The sequence below is a fragment of the Rattus norvegicus genome, chromosome 20 (assembly GCF_036323735.1).
Source record: "Rattus norvegicus strain BN/NHsdMcwi chromosome 20, GRCr8, whole genome shotgun sequence".
Classification (NCBI taxonomy): domain Eukaryota; kingdom Metazoa; phylum Chordata; class Mammalia; order Rodentia; family Muridae; genus Rattus; species Rattus norvegicus.
In genome coordinates this window covers 5,000,872-5,019,376 of record NC_086038.1, presented here as the reverse complement: position 1 = coordinate 5,019,376, position 18,505 = coordinate 5,000,872, and the positions used below count along the sequence as shown (strand labels likewise).

General features: G+C 51.7%; 1 protein-coding gene across 1 annotated transcript; it reads right to left on the bottom strand.

Annotated features, from left to right (window-relative positions):
* Positions 1–409: 409 nt before the first annotated feature.
* Positions 410–18,448, bottom strand: Kifc1 (kinesin family member C1). Its single transcript, NM_001005878.1, has 11 exons — positions 18,308–18,448; positions 10,491–10,628; positions 10,320–10,404; positions 9,898–9,951; positions 9,362–9,412; positions 8,780–9,177; positions 7,325–8,104; positions 6,402–6,692; positions 6,230–6,303; positions 6,033–6,108; positions 410–611 (listed from the first exon to the last, which is right to left on the bottom strand). Exons 1-11 carry the CDS (start codon positions 18,395–18,397, stop codon positions 567–569), a joined length of 2,082 nt encoding a protein of 693 aa, NP_001005878.1. The 5' UTR covers positions 18,398–18,448; the 3' UTR covers positions 410–566.
* Positions 18,449–18,505: the final 57 nt, after the last annotated feature.

The following is an 18,505-nucleotide window of genomic DNA, read 5'->3' as shown; positions in this document are numbered from 1 at the left end:
GGCACAACTCCCTGAGCTGAAGGACAGAGGAGAGGCACCAGGGCAGGCAGCAAAGTTAGTGTGTCCCTCCAAGTGAAAGCCCATAGCCTCCCTCACTCTGCAAAACAGGTCAAAATGGACATTTCTACATCTTACGGTATTTACTCACAATACTTCATCTGGCAGCTACCAATATTAATAAAACCATTAAGAGCTGTAACAGGGTCTGGAAAGATGGCTCAGTGGTTAAGAGCACTTACTGATCAGACCCCACATCGATGGTCAAAACTGTCCATAATTCCAGTTCCAGAGGCCCCGAAGCCTCTTCTGAACTTCAAGGAGCAGGAGACATGCACATGGTGCACATGTATATACTCAGGCTAAACAACTGTACACACACAATTTTTTAAATCTAAGATTAAGAAAAAAATTAACCTACACCAAATTTTCTTTATTTGATAGTTGGGTACATAATGTTGTCCACCCAATAAAATCATGTCTCAGCCCCGCCCCACCCCCGTGTTATACATATACACAAAACAGACACGCACACCCGCTTGCACAGGAGCCAGGCTCTGCATCCATCTTCATTTCTTATTAGCCTGAGCAGTGCCGATCACGCACTGGTTCACCTGTGGATGGACCAGTGAATAGGGTTACACGAGATCACTGCTTACAATCCGAAGTCTCCCATTCTGCCCCAATGCTGGGCCCACTGTCTGACTCCCTGAAATAAGGACTACGGCAGCAGGCTCGGCCTGACCCCCTGGAGGGACAGTGGTGCTGTGTCCACTAACCTGGAGGAGACCAGCAGTCTGAAAAGATGATAGAGATATGCCCGCTGGTCATATGTCAGCATGACACAGGCTACTCCTTGCTCGAGAAGAGGGACCAAGCCACAGGGCCTCTTCTTAATTAGTGATTGATGTTGGCGGACCCTACCCTCTCGAGGGCCAGTGCCACCCATGAACAGGTGGGTCCCTAATGAAGTGTGTTATTAGGTGGCTGAGGAAGCGATGAGGAGCAGCAACTCCATTATGGCCTACAGAAGTAACGACCTGACATCCTGACAATGGACTAACCCTTTCTACTCCACGTTGCTTTTGATCATGGTGTTTTAATCACAGGATTAGAAAGCTAACTGAAGACACCTACACGAGGATTACAGCAGCAGAGAGGTCTCCATTTTCAGCAACGCCCTGGACTAGACACCCCAAAGCCCTCCTACAAAACCTATCAGGACATTGAACTCCTTTGAGAACTAGGGCTCCTGAGAAAAAAATATCACAGAAGAGAATTGGAAACAGACTACTAGGTTCAGACCAAAGGACACACGAGCGCTGGGGTTATTATTTAGTGGGAGAGCGCTTGCCCAGCCTAAGCAGACCAGGCAGGAGCTAACTTGAAGGAGCTCATGCCGACCAAGACGGAGCGCTGCTGTGAGGATCAGGAAGGGGAGGTGGAGATGTCAGAGGTCAGGATGTAAGCATCTGTAGCGCCCACCTCCACATAGAAGCCTACGGGCACACATGGAGTCACTCAGGACAGGAACTCAAAAATGAAAACCTATAAAGGGTTCAGCATCTTGAGGCAGAGATGACTCAAGTGTTTAGAAGCACCGGCTCCTACAGAGGACCTGCGTTCAGTTGTTAGCACCTATATGGTGGCTCACAGCCATCCGCTACAGTTCCAGGGAACCCACTGCCCTTTCCTAACCTCCTCGATACCAAGAACAAGTGTGATAAACACCTCCACAGGCAAAACCTTCACATACAACTTTTTTTTGAAACAGGATTTCTCTGTATAGCCCTGGCTGTCCTGGAATACAATCAGGGTAGCCTCAAACTCAGAGATCTGTCTGTCTCTGCCTCCTGGGTGCTGGAATTAAGGGCATGTGCCATCACACCCAGCTAAATATTAATAAATAAATGAACCCATCCATCACCTTGGGGCTGGAGAAAAGGTTCAGAGATTAAGAGCACAGCTGAATTCCAAAGGACCTTGGCCAACTACACGCAGCTCAGAGCCGTCTGTAACTCCAGGGCCTGGCAATGCAGCTCCTTAGACACCAGACACACAGAGTGCACAAAAGAACTCTCAAGCACATTTTCCTACACAGGATGTTCACCTCACCACACAGGTCAGTTTCAGCGTCCTTTACAATGTGCCCTTGACCACCTGAGGTTGTGCGCTAACCTGACAGTGAGCAAGTCTAGTTGGTGCCATTTCTTCAATAGTTCAGGTAATTCATTACCACATTTTAGCAATTATAACTGACACCCACGCAACCTCATGCCTCTGCTGTGCAGTGCTCACAGACTGACCCACAGCAGTACCCCGGAGGTATGCTTTTACTCCGTAAGGGAGAAGCCATGAGTAATGATACTATTAAAAATCACCATTCTACAGCCCTTTAACAAAATAATGGACCCAGAATTACTGTCTCATAAAGTCACTCTTGAGAGTCCAGGAGCCCAGACACAGGTCTAGGTCCCAGCACTAGACACACAGCGGGAAGGTGAGCTCCAGGCTAGCCTGGGCTACCTGAGACCCCGTCTCAAAAAAAAGAGAGGTGAGATGGCGGTGGAGGAGGTGGCTCAAGGGTAGAGCACTTGCTGAGCACACACAGGGCGCTGGGACATCTTTAACCAAAGAAAAGAAAGAAAGAAAGAAAGAAAGAAAGAAAGAAAGAAAGAAAGAAAGAAAGAAAGAAAGAAGGAAAGAAAGAAAGAAGGAAAGAAAGAAAGTTAAGTGAATAATAAATGTGGAACTAGACATACAATGCACCAGGAGCACCAGCTGCCCCAGCTACTAAATAGGCCAAGGGTCTGAACCAAAACTGCCTGTCCAACCACACCAAATCTCCCAACTACAAACAGCAAACCCGAGGCAGGGGAGGGCGCAGCTGGAGTCTGAATGTGGAGTATCAACAGGACAGCCATTCCACTTCCAGTAAATCCCACCCGCCTACACGCGGACAGGAGAGGCCCTCCGCACACATGGGGAGAGAGACCCCACCACACCTTACAGCAGACAAGGATTCCTAGCAAACAGACCCGTCTTCCTCCAAGTGAGAGACGAATGCCCACACTAGACAAACCTCACAGATACGCCCTGAGGCAGCCGAGGGAGACTGCAGTGGACACCTCGAGAACTGACAGCAGAGTGGCGCTGTCTATGACCCAGCACAGGGAGGTGGGGGTGGAGGGTCAGTGTTGCGGGTACTTGATGACTCTGTGAACCCAGAGACTGTCATTTACTGGAGAGTCTGTTTCTAGTTGTGTCTCAGCCTTAGCTCACACCTTTAACCACCCTGGCTGGAATCCACACACCCTCACACACACCGTTAATCCCAAACAGTGAAGGTAGAGTGAGTTTGTACAGGGAAGCCGCCATGTTTGAAAGTGATGTCTAATTGAGTAGCAGACAAAGTGACGAATCAGAGAAAGATTTGACGGAATAGGATCTGCCCAACTCAGGAGAAGGAAGAGAGAGGAGGAAGGTACTTAGGAGGGGCAGTGCAGAGAGAACTGGGGACAGGCAGCTTTACCAGGGCAGTTGACAGAGACAGGTTGAAGAGAGAACAAACTAAACACAGGTAAGACAGACGAGCCGGAGAATGAGAAGCCAGAAGATTAGAACAGACTGCCCGAGTTAGTATGAGGCCACGCAGAGCCAATTCAGGAAGCTGAGAGAAGCCAGTTTGAATCAGTCACCTGGGAGAATTTGAGCTCAGAAAGAACTAGAAAGGGTGAACTTATTGAGCATTAAGTCTCAGAGGCTGAAAACACTCTAGGCCTAGATCAGACTGAATGGAGGCTGGAAGCTTCCAGGACCTGAACCAGGTTAGCAGACAGAGGAGGTGAGCCTGGGAGACAACAGGAGAATAAAAGTCACATTTAGGAGCTGGAGAGATGGCTCAGTGGTTAAGAGCACTGGCTGCTCTTCCAGAGGTCATGGGTTCAATTCCCAGCAACCACACTGCAGCTCACAAGTGTCTGTGGCTCTGATTCTAGGGGATCTGGCACCTTCAGACAGACATATAAGACACATAAAATAAAAGTAAATTCATCTTAAAAAAAGCAAAGTTACACTTACAGAACAAGTGACATGAGAAGCTGACTTAACACCCCTCCTGCCCCATAATGGGCCGACATTAACATATAAGATATTAGGGCTGGGGGCAGCAAAATAGCTCAGCTGGTAAGGGTGCTTGCCACCAAGTCTGATGACATGACAAGCTAAGTTTGATCTTGGTCTCTACGGTCGACAAGGGGAGAAATAAGTCCTACAATCCTACAAGTTATCCTCTAACCTACACGCAAAAATATTTTTTTTTTAAAATTTTAAGATTCACGTATTTATGTTTAGGAGGGTTTTGCCTGCGCCACAATGCCTGGTGCCCGCAGAGGATGTAGCAGTCCCTGGAACTAGAGTTAGGGATGGATGTTGGGTGCTGGGAACTACACTCAGGTCCTCTGCAAGAGCAGCAAGTGTTCTTAACCACTGAGCTATCTGTTGAACCTGTAAAACACTTTTTTTTTAAAAAATATTTATTATGTATACATCATACAGCTTTCTGCCTGCGTGTATGCCTGCAAACCAGAAGAGGGTATCAGATCTCAATACAGATGGTTGTGAGCCACCATGTGGTTGCTGGGATTTGAACTCAGGACCTCTGGAAGAGCAGACAGTGCTCTTAACCTCTGAGCCATCTCTCCAGCCCCCTGAACCTGTAAAGCACCTTAAAGCTGCCCCCCATTCCCTTTTTGAGACAGAATCTACATCGCTCTGGCTGTCCTGAACTCACTCTGTAGACCAGGCTGGCCTTAAACTCACAGACATCAGCTTGCCTCAGCCTACTAAGTACTGAGACAAAAAGTGTGTGTCACCATACATGGCTAACGTGGGCTCAGTAGCTCATGCTTACTATGACAAGGACCTGGCTAAAGCCCTGATAGGTGATAAAGAGGCCAAGTAACTTTCCAGGCAGCATGGTACATGTGTTGACATGCTGTGACCACTCTGCCTGGTAGAAGGCAGGTGCAGTCATGATCAGAACTCTAAGAGTTCTTCTACCCTCAGGAAAAGGGGAAAACAGGAGAACATTGCCCATCAAGGCAGACAGTAATGAAACGGAGGCCCGCTAACCCGCCGACAGCTGAGGTCATGGGTGCTGTCCTGCCCCTGGTGAGACTGGGGACTTCCGTGTCTATATAGGACATGCCCTTTGTTCTGGCAACCCCATCCCAAGGAGCGTCTCTCTGGACAGATGGAACTGGAAAATAAAGGTGTCACCGGAGATGTGGTTGCAATTATAACAAGGTGGGAATGCACCAGCCCAGTGGCGGGGACTGGAGAATACTGGAGTCCTGCATAGAGCTAAAAGCAACGTGCAGTCCCAGTGCACTGGCAGTAACCCGGGGGCCATTCTGAAGAGCAAAGCACCAAGGGACAGCAGTACAGATACAGGTAGGAGAGGCCTCAGAACGTGGACAGGGCTTGTTCTTGCAATAGTCCTGACTCTGGTTATTTCTTCTAAAAATATTAATTCAAATGCCAGCAGTTAAAAATGGAATCAGGTGGGCAGAACCCAGGATGCCTAGCAAGTTTAAATCCTTTCTGGATAGACGTGCCCTAGCTTAAAACACACGAGTGAGTCCTGGCGGAGATGCCTGTAAGCAGCCAGGAGTCACGACGGAGTGTGGCCCCACAGCTCAGTACTGGATGCTTAGGCCCCGCTGGGGAGAGGACTGGAGACTGTTTGGAGAGGACGAGGAGGTGTGGCCTTGTCAGAGCAGTGTATGTGTCTGCGGGAACTAGGGAGGGGCTCTGACGTCTCTCCCAGGCTCTCTGCCTGCCTCATGTTGGGTCTCCAGATGTGAGCTGCAGCGACCGCTCCAGCCTTGCCACTGCCTGCTGCCTCGTCCCACTGCCAAGAGAGGCATGGACTCCAACCCTCTGAAACTGTAAGCCCCCAATAAACTTTAAGTTCCTTGGTCAGTGTCTTGTCATGAGAGTAGAAAACTAAGGCAGCAGGATAGTCGCCGTACCTTGGAAGCAAAGCGGAGTGAATTCAGAGACTCGGAGACATTCTCTTCCAGAGGAGAAATGTTCACGAACATGAGCCTGTGGAAAGGGAAGGGTCCAAGCCCCCATCAGTGGCCTGCCGAGGCTGAAACCACACCCAGCTCTCCTCCTCCTCTTCAGACTGCAGTTCCAGTCCTTTCCATCCCTCCCTTCTACTCACATCTTGGCACTGCCACCCAGAGAGTTCTGCAGCAGGTAGGTAAGCTTGCTATTTCGGTAAGGCACGTGGGACTCCTGGAGGGTTAAGGTTAGGCACAGGCAGTTAGGACCTGAGAGGGTTCTCACAGCTCATGCCGTGGCCCCTCACCTTCTACCCACACATCCACTCGAACCTTATTGCTCAGGGCCATTATGACCAGTCCCAGTGTAGACAGACTGCTGTTAATGGCTTGTGTTTCCCGAAGACGATCCCGCTCTCCAGGGCCTAGGGTTAAGCCAGGGTCAAGCCGCTCACTCCCAGCCAGGTCCACCAGGTTGAGGGGAGCACCACACTGCAGGCCCCGGGCAGCATGCTCTCCAGAGATCTGTAGCTGGAACACACTGTGGCTGCGTGATGATCTCTCATTCTGGGCAGTGCGGGCCACAGCCCGATTCTGCTGGGCCAAATGGAGCAGAGCCTCCACCTAGGGATGAGGGTATAGGCGGGCGGTCAGAAGCTAGGACATGCTGGCGAAGTGTGCCTTTGCCCTCTTGGAACAAAACCACAGATCAGCAGATGAGTGTGTGCACTTGTGACCGGAGAACCCACACTCGGTCTTAACACACGGCATATAATGCAAGCTACTTGGGAGGCTGAAGGAGAAGAACTCAAAGTTCAAAAACAACTCGCGATAGAGAGAATATCTCAAGGGTTTTTTGAGGCCATGTCTCAAAATAAAATCAGGCCAGGTGTGGTGGCTGAGGCCGAGGCAGGACCGCCTCAAGTTCTAAGGCAGCCAGAGCCACAGTGCAATGCGCTCAGAAAGAATGAAAGGACAACCCACGTGGCCTCACATGAGGCCCCCAGAGAAGCAGCGATCATGCAGCCCTGAGATGGGGACTGTCAGGTAACCACCCTGGCTAGGGTGAACCTAGCAATGTAAGCGGCAGGAAGAGTGGGGAGACTCACCTGGAAGGATGTGGCAGCCCCCTCACTCCTGGGCCTTATCAAAGCAAACCTCCTTGCAGCCTACCCTCAGCCTGAAGAGATGGCCTCTTCCCCTCACAGCCCATCCTCCACCCCACTCTGCCCACCCCTTCTCTAGTCCCTACTTGCCTCTTTCTCACAGGAAACAGGGACATATCGTGCATTGGTGACAGTAAGTTCCTCACTCCCTGGGCCTGCCCGACGAATCTCACAGTCGCCCCCTTGTCCCTTGCGGGTCCCTGTAGCTAGCAGGTCTCGGACGGTCTCATTGTAGATCTCTACGTAACTGGCCACAAAACTGTAAGTCCAGCCCTGGCCACTCATCTCCTGGGCCACAGAGAACAGATGCCGCATGGCCCGGGGGATCAGCCCCTCCAACTGGGGGTCTCCCCGAGGCCCGCCCTCCATGGTGAAGGTCTTGCCGCTGCCTGTCTGTCCATAGGCAAAGATGCACACAGGGTAGCCATCCAGTGCTGACTGGACAAGCATGGAGATCTCCTCAAACACCTCCTCCTGCTTGCTTCCTGGTGGGAACACCCGATCAAAGGAGAAGTCATGGCGGGTAGCAGCTGCTGGTGCCCTTGTCAGGGTGGAGCGCCGGTCATCAGACCGAGAGAGGCAAAGGCGAGTTGGGGGGTCAGAGGGTCCAGCAGGGCCAGGAGGGAATACAAGGAAGCCAGGAGATGGAGTGGACTCCCCCTCAAGGACAGGGCGCACCCGGCAGAAGACCCGGATGTTGCCCTTCAGTTCCTGCAGCTGGTTGTGGAGTCGACGGCGCTCCATCTCTAGCCCATAGAGCCGGTCTCCCTGCTCGGCCAGTAAGGTCACCTGGGCTGCAGTCTTCTGCCGAAGACACAGTACCTCTGCTCGGCTGCTTGACAGAGCTGCTTCTGAGGCCTGAAACTCCCTCTGCCCAGAACAGAGAGACAGAGGTTGGGATGCAGACAGAGCAAGGCCTATGCCAGGATGGGGTGGGTCTCTACCCTATGGACTTCACGGTCTGGTAAAGAAAGAGGTAAGAAAATAGGAGTGGGGAGTCCCAGAGACGTTGGAGATCGCCCGCCCAGTGAAGAACACGATGTAAAAGCAGGAGGACCTGGGTTAAAATTCCTAGCACCAATGTCTAAAGAAGAAAAAGATGGGTAGAGCTGTGTGCACAGCAGACCCCAGAGCTGAGGGGCTGTGTGCACATGGGATCCCAGAGCTGAGGGGCTAGCGTAGCTGCTGGCTAGCGTAGCTACAACAGAGAGCTTCAGCAATCCCCAGGCCCTGCTGCCAAAGAGAGAAAAAGAAGAGAAAACCCCAGCCCTGGGAAGAGGAATGGGACGGGAACATCCGGGAAGAGCAACACCAGTCACAGGACTGAGCCAAGGTAAGGCTGCACGTGGGACGTCATCCCTGAGAGACAGCCGTGCCATCTACCTGGGCTCCCAGGCTCCCACGCATGGGAAGAGGGAGAAACATAGGGGGGAGAGCAGGCCGTGTGAGGAGCTGCTCAGAGGAACGAGAGCAGACGTCCTGTTGAGAGGCAAGGCCTCCTAAGGCTTCAAGGGAGGGAGCGGACAGCTGTGAGTCCGGCCTTACCTCCCGCTCCTCCAGCTGGGTGCTCAGTGTACTGCGTTCCTCCTGCAATTGCAGCCGCTCTGTCTGAAGCTCCTGAACCAGCCTTTCCTTGGTACCCAGACATTCCTCCAGCTCCAAGACGCGGGCACCCAGAGTCTCCAGCTTCTGCTGGCTCTGCTCAGCTCGCCTGCGTACACTGGCCAGCTCCTCCTCCAGGGTGTTCCGCTCTGTCCCCAGGGTCGTGGCCTGCTCCTGAACCTCTCTGAGTTGCTCTCGGAGCCCCTGGTTCTCACGGTCCAGTGTCTGAGTCTTCTCCCGATACTGTTTCAACTCTTCATGGAGGTCACACAACTGGCCCTTCAAGTCCCAGGCAGGACGCTTGCCAGGTTTCTTTCCTGCCACCGCAGGAGCAGTGGATGCTAACACGGGCGGGCACACAAGGGGCAAACAGAGGTCAGCACTCTGAGCCTTCTGCCCTTCAGGTCTCCACACCTCGGGCCACAGCTACCCTCTTACCTCTCCCGACAGGAAGATGGCGTTTTCGGGGCACTCCCCACCTCCTCTCCCTCCCAGCCTCTTACCCACTGTTTATATGTCACCTACTGCCTGGCTTCTGGGCAGGAGCAGCGGGAGCTGGCTTCTGGTTCCTCAGCACTAGAGAGTTAGAATGGACATGGCGTTACGGCTGGACACATAGGACATGGAAGGCACCTGCACTCCAGCACTAGGGAGGCCAATGAGCCACAGTGAAACACCATCAAACCCACAAAGATGCCTGAGCAGGTGAGAGCACTCGACCTCAGCTTGGGTTCTTCCCTCTCCTTGCCAGGAGACTCGCACGCACCCGCAACTCTAGCTCCAGGATTCAATGCCTCCCTCCGTGTATGTGCACACACATGCGCGCACACGTGCACACACGCACGCACACACATGCACACACACACACAGTAAAATGAAAAAATAATAAAACTGTAGAACAAACTCATAGGCTGTGTTTCCTAACGTGCACTAGTCCCGGGTGTGATCCCCACTGGGGAGGGTGTGCCCTCCCTAGAAGACATGTAGGACCAGAGCCCCTTGCCACCACTCCCCTTACATAGACCCAGACCCCTGAGTAGCCCTGGCTTGAGCACCATTACCTGGACCGACAGCAGAGCACCCTCGAGGTCCAGTCTTCCTAGGGCCTTTCTGAGCTGTCCAAGGGTGAAAAGGGGGAGACGGCACAGCACTTAGGTGGCAAGTACAGATGCATGTGTACGTTAAAAGCTTGGAAATATTTGACTCTCTCTGGGGCTGGAGAGATGGCTCAGCGGTTAGAGCACTGACTGCTCTTCCAGAGGTCCTGAGTTCAAATCCCAGCAACCACATGGTGGCTCACAACCATCTGTAATGGGATCTGATGCCCTCTTCTGGTGTGTCTGAAGACAGCTACAGGGCACTCATATACATAAATAAATCATTTTAAAAAAAGAAGCAGATAAAATAGCAAAGAAAGAGTAGGAGAGCAGTACATTTCCACACCCTTGGTCCCCTCACCCCCACAGCCCACCCCACAGCCCACCTGCAGTGGACACTGCGCTGAGGGGTGGCCCTCTCGGGCGGGATGTGTCAACTTTGGTCACTGTGCCCATGCCTCGTGTTCGTTTCTAGGGAGAGAAAGGATGAGGTTCCACAGTGACCTGTCTTTACCCCTCCTCGTTTTCTTCCTCTCTGCTCTCCTAACTTGTCTTACCTTTGCAGGCTCCAGGCCATCCTCCATCTGGTCAGGACCCCTCTTGAGCCTGCTTCCTGGTAGGGGCAGCCGGGAGGAGGACTTGACCAGGGTTGTGCTCAGCTCCAAGTTCCTCTTCACTTCCATCAAAGGGGCCCTCTGCGGGGGTAAAAGACTCTCTTTCTCTCTGTCTCTCTCTGTCTCTCTCTCTCTCCCCCCACCCCCCTCCCCACCCCTTCCTCCCTCCCCACCTCTCTCTCTCTCTCTCTCTCTCTCTCTCTCTCTCTCTCTCTCTCTCTCTCTCTTCTCTCTCTCCCTCCCTCCCTCCCTCCCTCCCTCCCTCCCGGTTTCTCTGTGCAGCCCTGGCTGTCCTGGAACTTGCTCTGTAGACCAGCCTGGCCTCACTTTCACATAGATCTGTCTGCCTCTGCCCCAAGCACCCGGATTAAAGTTGTGCACCACCACACCCTGCTGGCTGAGGAACAAACACAAAAGCCCACAAACACCCTTTTCTGAGCTCCCTTAGACTTTAATTCTCAAGGTTGACTCTCAGCAAACATTAACTGAGTATCTTGTGCCGAAGGATGGCACAGATGAACAGCACACACAGATGGAGCACACACACACACACACAGATGGAGCACACACACACACACACACAGATGGAGCACACACACACACACACACACACAGATGGAGCACACACACACACACACACACAGATGGAGCACACACACAGATGGAGCACACACACACAGATGGAGCACACACACAGATGAGCACACACACACACAGATGGAGCACACACACACAGATGAGCACACACACACAGATGAGCACACACACACACACAGATGGAGCACACACACACACAGATGGAGCACACACACACAGATGGAGCACACACAGATGGAGCACACACACAGCTGGAGCACACACACACACAGCTGGAGCACACACACACACAGATGAGCACACACACACAGATGGAGCACACACACAGATGGAGCACACACACACAGATGGAGCACACACACACACACAGATGGAGCACACACACAGATGGAGCACACACACACAGATGAGCACACACACACACACAGATGGAGCACACACACACAGATGGAGCACACACACACAGATGGAGCACACACACACAGATGGAGCACACACACACACACACACAGATGGAGCACACACACACACACACAGATGGAGCACACACACAGATGGAGCACACACACACAGCTGGAGCACACACACACACAGCTGGAGCACACACACACACAGATGAGCACACACACACAGATGGAGCACACACACAGATGGAGCACACACACACAGATGGAGCACACACACACAGATGGAGCACACACACACAGATGGAGCACACACACACAGATGGAGCACACACACACAGATGGAGCACACACACACAGATGGAGCACACACACACAGATGGAGCACACACACAGATGGAGCACACACACAGATGGAGCACACACACACAGATGGAGCACACACACAGATGGAGCACACACACACAGATGAGCACACACACACACAGATGGAGCACACACACACAGATGGAGCACACACACACAGATGGAGCACACACACACACAGATGGAGCACACACACACACACACACAGATGGAGCACACACACACACACACAGATGGAGCACACACACAGATGGAGCACACACACACAGCTGGAGCACACACACACACAGATGAGCACACACACACAGATGGAGCACACACACAGATGGAGCACACACACACAGATGGAGCACACACACACAGATGGAGCACACACACAGATGGAGCACACACACACAGATGGAGCACACACACACAGATGGAGCACACACACACACACAGATGAGCACACACACACAGATGGAGCACACACACAGATGGAGCACACACACACAGATGGAGCACACACACACAGATGGAGCACACACACAGATGGAGCACACACACACAGATGGAGCACACACACAGATGGAGCACACACACACAGATGGAGCACACACACACACAGATGGAGCACACACACACAGATGGAGCACACACACACACACAGATGGAGCACACACACAGATGGAGCACACACACAGATGAGCACACACACACACAGATGGAGCACACACACACAGATGGAGCACACACACACACAGATGGAGCACACACACACACAGATGGAGCACACACACACACACAGATGAGCACACACACACACAGATGGAGCACACACACACAGATGGAGCACACACACACACAGATGGAGCACACACACACAGATGAGCACACACACACACAGATGGAGCACACACACACACAGATGGAGCACACACACACAGATGAGCACACACACACACAGATGGAGCACACACACACACACAGATGGAGCACACACACAGATGGAGCACACACACACACAGATGGAGCACACATACACACAGATGGAGCACACACACACAGATGGAGCACACACACACACAGATGGAGCACACACACACAGATGGAGCACACACACACACAGATGGAGCACACACACAGATGGAGCACACACACACACAGATGGAGCACACACACACAGATGGAGCACACACACAGATGGAGCACACACACACACAGATGGAGCACACACACACAGATGGAGCACACACACAGATGGAGCACACACACACAGATGAGCACACACACACACAGATGGAGCACACACACACAGATGGAGCACACACACAGATGGAGCACACACACACAGATGAGCACACACACACACACAGATGGAGCACACACACACACACACACACACACAGATGGAGCACACACACACACGAGTCAGGACAGGAGAGGGAACTGCCTCCGGGAGAAGCTGGACGGAGGCTGTGCTGCAGCTGCCTTCAGGGCTAGAAACATTATTCCTGGAACACAGAAACCAGCCAACAGTACAGGTACAAAGCCAACAGGCCCTTCTAGTTAAAGCTAGGACCTTAAGTAGAAGAGAGGGACATTTGTTGGGAGAAGCAGGCTGATTACAGAGTGCCGTTCTAAATGCTTCATCTCCAGGCACCATTTTTAACTAATTCTCCACATGAGGGAAGGCACATCACAAGGTGAAATGTTCTAAGGTCAGATCTGTTCGTCATGCACATACATGCAGGACCAGTGGACGCCAAGAGGTTGTTAGCTGTCAGACCCCCCTTATTGGTCACCATGTTCCGGGGATCCAGGTCAGGTTCTCCAGCTTGGCAGCAAATGCCCAAGCGCTCGCCAGCCCTTTAAGGTACTTTCCGTAGCAATTTGGAGGATAACCGTTGGCTTCATAAGTGTGGCTCACAGACAAGCATTCTGGTATAGCAAAAAGGGACTCACGGGCAACAAACAGCAGTGTCTATTCAGATCAACACATGGGACCCAGCAGACCGGGAAGAGAGAGCAGACTAGAGGAAAGAGACTGTGCTGGCTGTGGGCTGTAATGAGGAGGGGAGCACTGAGGTCTGAGTTACAACATGGTTGATGTGAAGAACGGAACTGTGAGCCACAGGAAGCAGCACACTCCAGTCCCACACCCAGGAACTGAGACAGTAGGATCACACATTTGAGGCTGGCCTGGCTGGGTTATAGCACGACCTTGTGAGGGTTGGTGGCCAAGTGTGAGCATTTGAAAATGAGATAGGCAAAGAGAAAAGATGAGTGATGTCCTATGCAGAGGCTGCATCGTTTATCCAGCAAGGTCCTGTGTGGTGAGCATTTGAATGGTGAACAGTGATGAACACCAAGTCCTTGACTTCTCAGAGCTTAGGGTAACTACCAACCTGGAGATCTGCAAACGAACTAAACTATAGCAAACTATCTACTTCCTCAAGAATATAAACACCTTGATCATTTTCAGTACCTGGGACAGAATCTAACTCACTGGAATGAGTGACTGGATGCAAAGGCAGTGTTTGTGCCCCAGGACACCACACTGTGTGTCCCCTGCCCGAGGAAACTGAGCGCAGTGGAGCTGAGGAAAGGTCTCCTGAAGCCAGTGCTGGGATAAAGTAGGAACTGGCTGGTGTCAGGGGTCAGGAGGAGCCACAGAGGACGGTGGGAGGCAGGAGCTAAGAAGGCCTGAGCTGATGTGAGGATACCTCCTAGTTCACAGGAGGGGCTGGGTTAGTTTAAGCCATAGCTCTGGAGAGAGGCTGGTTGTTGAACCGAAATCTGAAGGCTATCCGGGGAGCTGAGACTATGTATTAACCACCCACTGCCAAAGTCTGTAGGCTCATCCCAAACCCAAACTGCCTGCACGCCGGCTGACTGGGGGAGCCAACCAGATGGGCAACAAGTATACCCAGAGGCCAAGCCCCTCAGCCTGGAGCAGGGCCATTCATCCGCGCCCTCTCACCAACTGCACTTTTGGTACAAAAGTGTCTCTGAGGACAAAACTGTTGATTTTAATGAATAAGGCAGGAATTTGGAGAAGCTGTAATGAAGACTGGAGACTGTCCATAGGATCAACTATCCCATGTGTCAGCGAGAGAGCGGGCACAACTGGTAAACTCACCTGGTAGTAAACCCAGGAGAAGTAGAACTACAGCATGTAATGAGACACAGGCTCAAGGCGCGGTCCTGCAAGGATGCACTCGGAGAAGCCTTAGCATTCAGTGTTCATGTACCCCTGCACGTATTACTGCGGTGGGGAGGTCGCATTGAGACAGCGTTTCTCTGTGCCCTGGCTGTCCTGGACTCACACTGTAGACTATCCTAGCCTCAAATGCATGGAGACCCACCTGCCTCTGCCTCCCCAGTGCTGGACTGAAGACATAGGCCACCACACCTGGTCCCCTGCACATATTGCAAAGCCTAAGGAACTAAGTGCCTTTGGTCCAGCTTCAGGGACGATCCTTGTGAGACAGGATGGCAGCTGGCTGTAATCCCAGCTACTGGAGGGTGCGGAGGAAGATTCCAAGCTCAAGGCTGGCCTAGGCAACCCAGCAAGGCTGTTTAACTAAAATTGGAGATAGGAAAAAGGGCTTGGAGATGGCCTAGGGAAGCCAGCAAGGTAGTTCAGGGGTTAGGGCTTAAGTGTAACACCCAGGACTCACGGCTCCAGAAAGTTTCCTCTGATTTTTAAGTATGCCACCACATATATGTGCGTGCGTGCACGCACGCACGCACGCACACACGCGCACACACACTCAGAGTAAATAAATAGCTTTGGTTGCAAATCCTGAGATTCACAAGCTGATAGCTTTACCTCTACTTGAACTGTGTGGCAAGGAACACGCACAAGCGCCTGCCCACTGTTTGGTCTCCCTCAGCCAGTGTGCACTTTAAATTTTATACTCAACTGACTTTCTGTGCAAAGCATTAAAAGATGCTGTCCTAGCCAGCCAGCCATAGCTACATAAAATTCCAGGTCGGTCTGAGCTACATGAACAGGACAAGGATGTGCAGCATCTCTAAAAGTAACCAATTCCTTAGCTACCACAGCCATCTGCATGCCAGGCTAAGAGAAGAATGAGGCAGGTTGTGTTTGTGGAGAACGTTACACCACAATGTCAAAAGAGTCATACCTTGACAGCCATGTTAAAAAAAAAAAAGTTCACTAAATTGGCTCTCATATGTTTTCCTAAAAAGAAGTCAACAACAACAGAGCCAGGAGTGGTGATCCCAACACTCGGGAGGCACCTGTTCCAGCCAGTTCTAGACTAGCCAGAGTGACTTGGTAAGAAGACCCTGTTTCAAAAACCAAAATGAAAACAGCCAACTTTATTGCTGAGTAATTGAAAAGTACTACCCTTTGTGTTTTTCGTGCTTGTTCTGGACAACTCTAACCAGTATAAATACTTCTCTCCCTGCCAGAAAGGTAGACACAATGGCCCCATCTCTCAGATGCACTTAACATTCAGTACAAGTGGATACACATTCAACCCTCCCTGCGCACCACGCCAGTCCCACCTCAGCCAGCTCACACATACTACAATTTCCTCTAACCTCAAAAACTCCTCCCTTGACAGTGCTCCCTGGCAGCTACTGCCTTCTGCAGCAAAACTTCTCAAAAACAGTATCTAGGGCAGCGGTTCTCAACCTCTGGGGTCAGGACTCCTATGGGAGGATCAAATGACCTTTTCACAGGGTCGACTATCAAATCTGCATATCAGATATTTAGACTCATAACAGTGGCAAAACTACAGTTATGAAGTAGCAACAAAAATACTTTTATGGTTTGGGGTCACCACAACATGAGGAACTTGTATTAAAGGTGCGCAAGGCCCTGGGTTCGGTCCCCAGCTCCGGAAAAAAAAAAAAAAAAAAGGTTCACAGGCATCAGGAAGGGTGAGAACCACTGGGTTCAATTTATCTCAACAAATTTCACTTCAACCATTCCATCAAAACTGCTATCTCCCAACACTTGGGAGATAGAGGCAGGTAGATCTGAGTTCTAGGACAGCCTGATCTACCGAGTGAGTTCTAGGACAGCCAGGGTTACACCACCCAGAGAAAACCACCACCATCACCCCTCCACACCCCCACCCACCAAAAAAAAAAAAAAAAAAAAAAACCCAAAAATTTTTTTCGGATCTGGGGACCCAACCCAGGGCCTTGCGTTTGCTAGGCAAGTGCTCTACCACTGAGCTAAATCCCCAACCCATCCTGCTATTCTTTTAAGCACACTACCAGCTTCAAGTTACTATATCAACTTTATATTGTTTCTTTGGGTTTATTTGTTTTCCTCATTTTTTTTGAAACAATTTATCACTGGCTTGAACCTCAAAACCCTTGTCTCAGCCCCTGCACAGCTGACCTCAGAAAGGTTTGTTGCTTTTGGTTCAGGGGATTATTGATCCAGGGGATTCTTGGATGCTTGCCTAACACTGTACCACCCACCTCTTCTCGTTTGGACTCTCCACACCTTAGTCAATGTTACTTCTCCTCCTAGCTTTCTTCCTCTTCCACCTGGATCAACCCTTACAGTCCTTCACTGCCTTCCAAAAGAGATACAAATTGTATTTATTTCTGCCTCCCCAGGGGTATCAGACTCCTGTCTCTTACTTAAATGCAACAGTACAGGGATAGAAGAGGCTCCGCAAATACTGCATGAACAAATCTGAGAAAACTTTAACTATTTTTTTCTGTCACCTGTCACAATGCAATGCTCTCCGTTTTGGCTGTTGAATACACCAGAAAGTCTCTTCAAGCTGAATACCGACTGTGAGCCAGTCTGGACTGAAGTACTAGTAAACAAAGAATGGAGGCCGGTCTTCCCTGACACTAGAGAGATCAGTCCATTAACTGCCGTACACATACACCTCAGATGGTTGTGGTGGAGCAGCGCATCCATAAGCTAGTCAACAAGTCCAAATGGACAAAAGAAAGAGATAGATGAGGGTAGACTGTCCCTATTCAGATCCAGCCGCAAGGAGAAGGCAACACAACAGGGCATCAGCAGGAATGTGCTTTGCGGACAAGCGACAAGGCCTCTCCGAACCCTCGCTTCCCCCACAAGGCAATCTGTAAGAACTGAGAAGCACAGACATGTCGAATCCGTTGGAAAATTCGAAATGGGAAGTGCTGGAGGGAGGTCAAGAGACGCGGGATTGTCGCGCCTGCACGACAGGGATGGTGGACCAGCGTCGCTGCGAACATCCAGGGGCCCTCGCTCTGTGTGTGTCGCCTGCACTGGCCCGGCCGCTGCCGTCCAGGGCACGAGGCGATGCGACTCTCCCCTTGCAGGCCGGGTTGTCCCGACCTGTCCCCAGGACGCGGGACCCGGGGCGGGCGGGCGGGCTGTGTCCTCCGCTCGCCGCGAGAGGCCGTCTCCGCCACACTCACCTGTGCCTGCATGTCCACGGTGGTCCGCACAGGACGGGATGCAAAGGCAGCAGACTGGGTGCCGGTGTCCCGAGACCCGCGTCCTCTCATGGGCTCGCGCCACGCAACACCCGAGCCAGACGGCCCAGGAGCCAGACCACCCGCCACACCCGCCACTTTTGAATTTCAACCGTCGCGCTGTAAACTCGCCGCTCAATC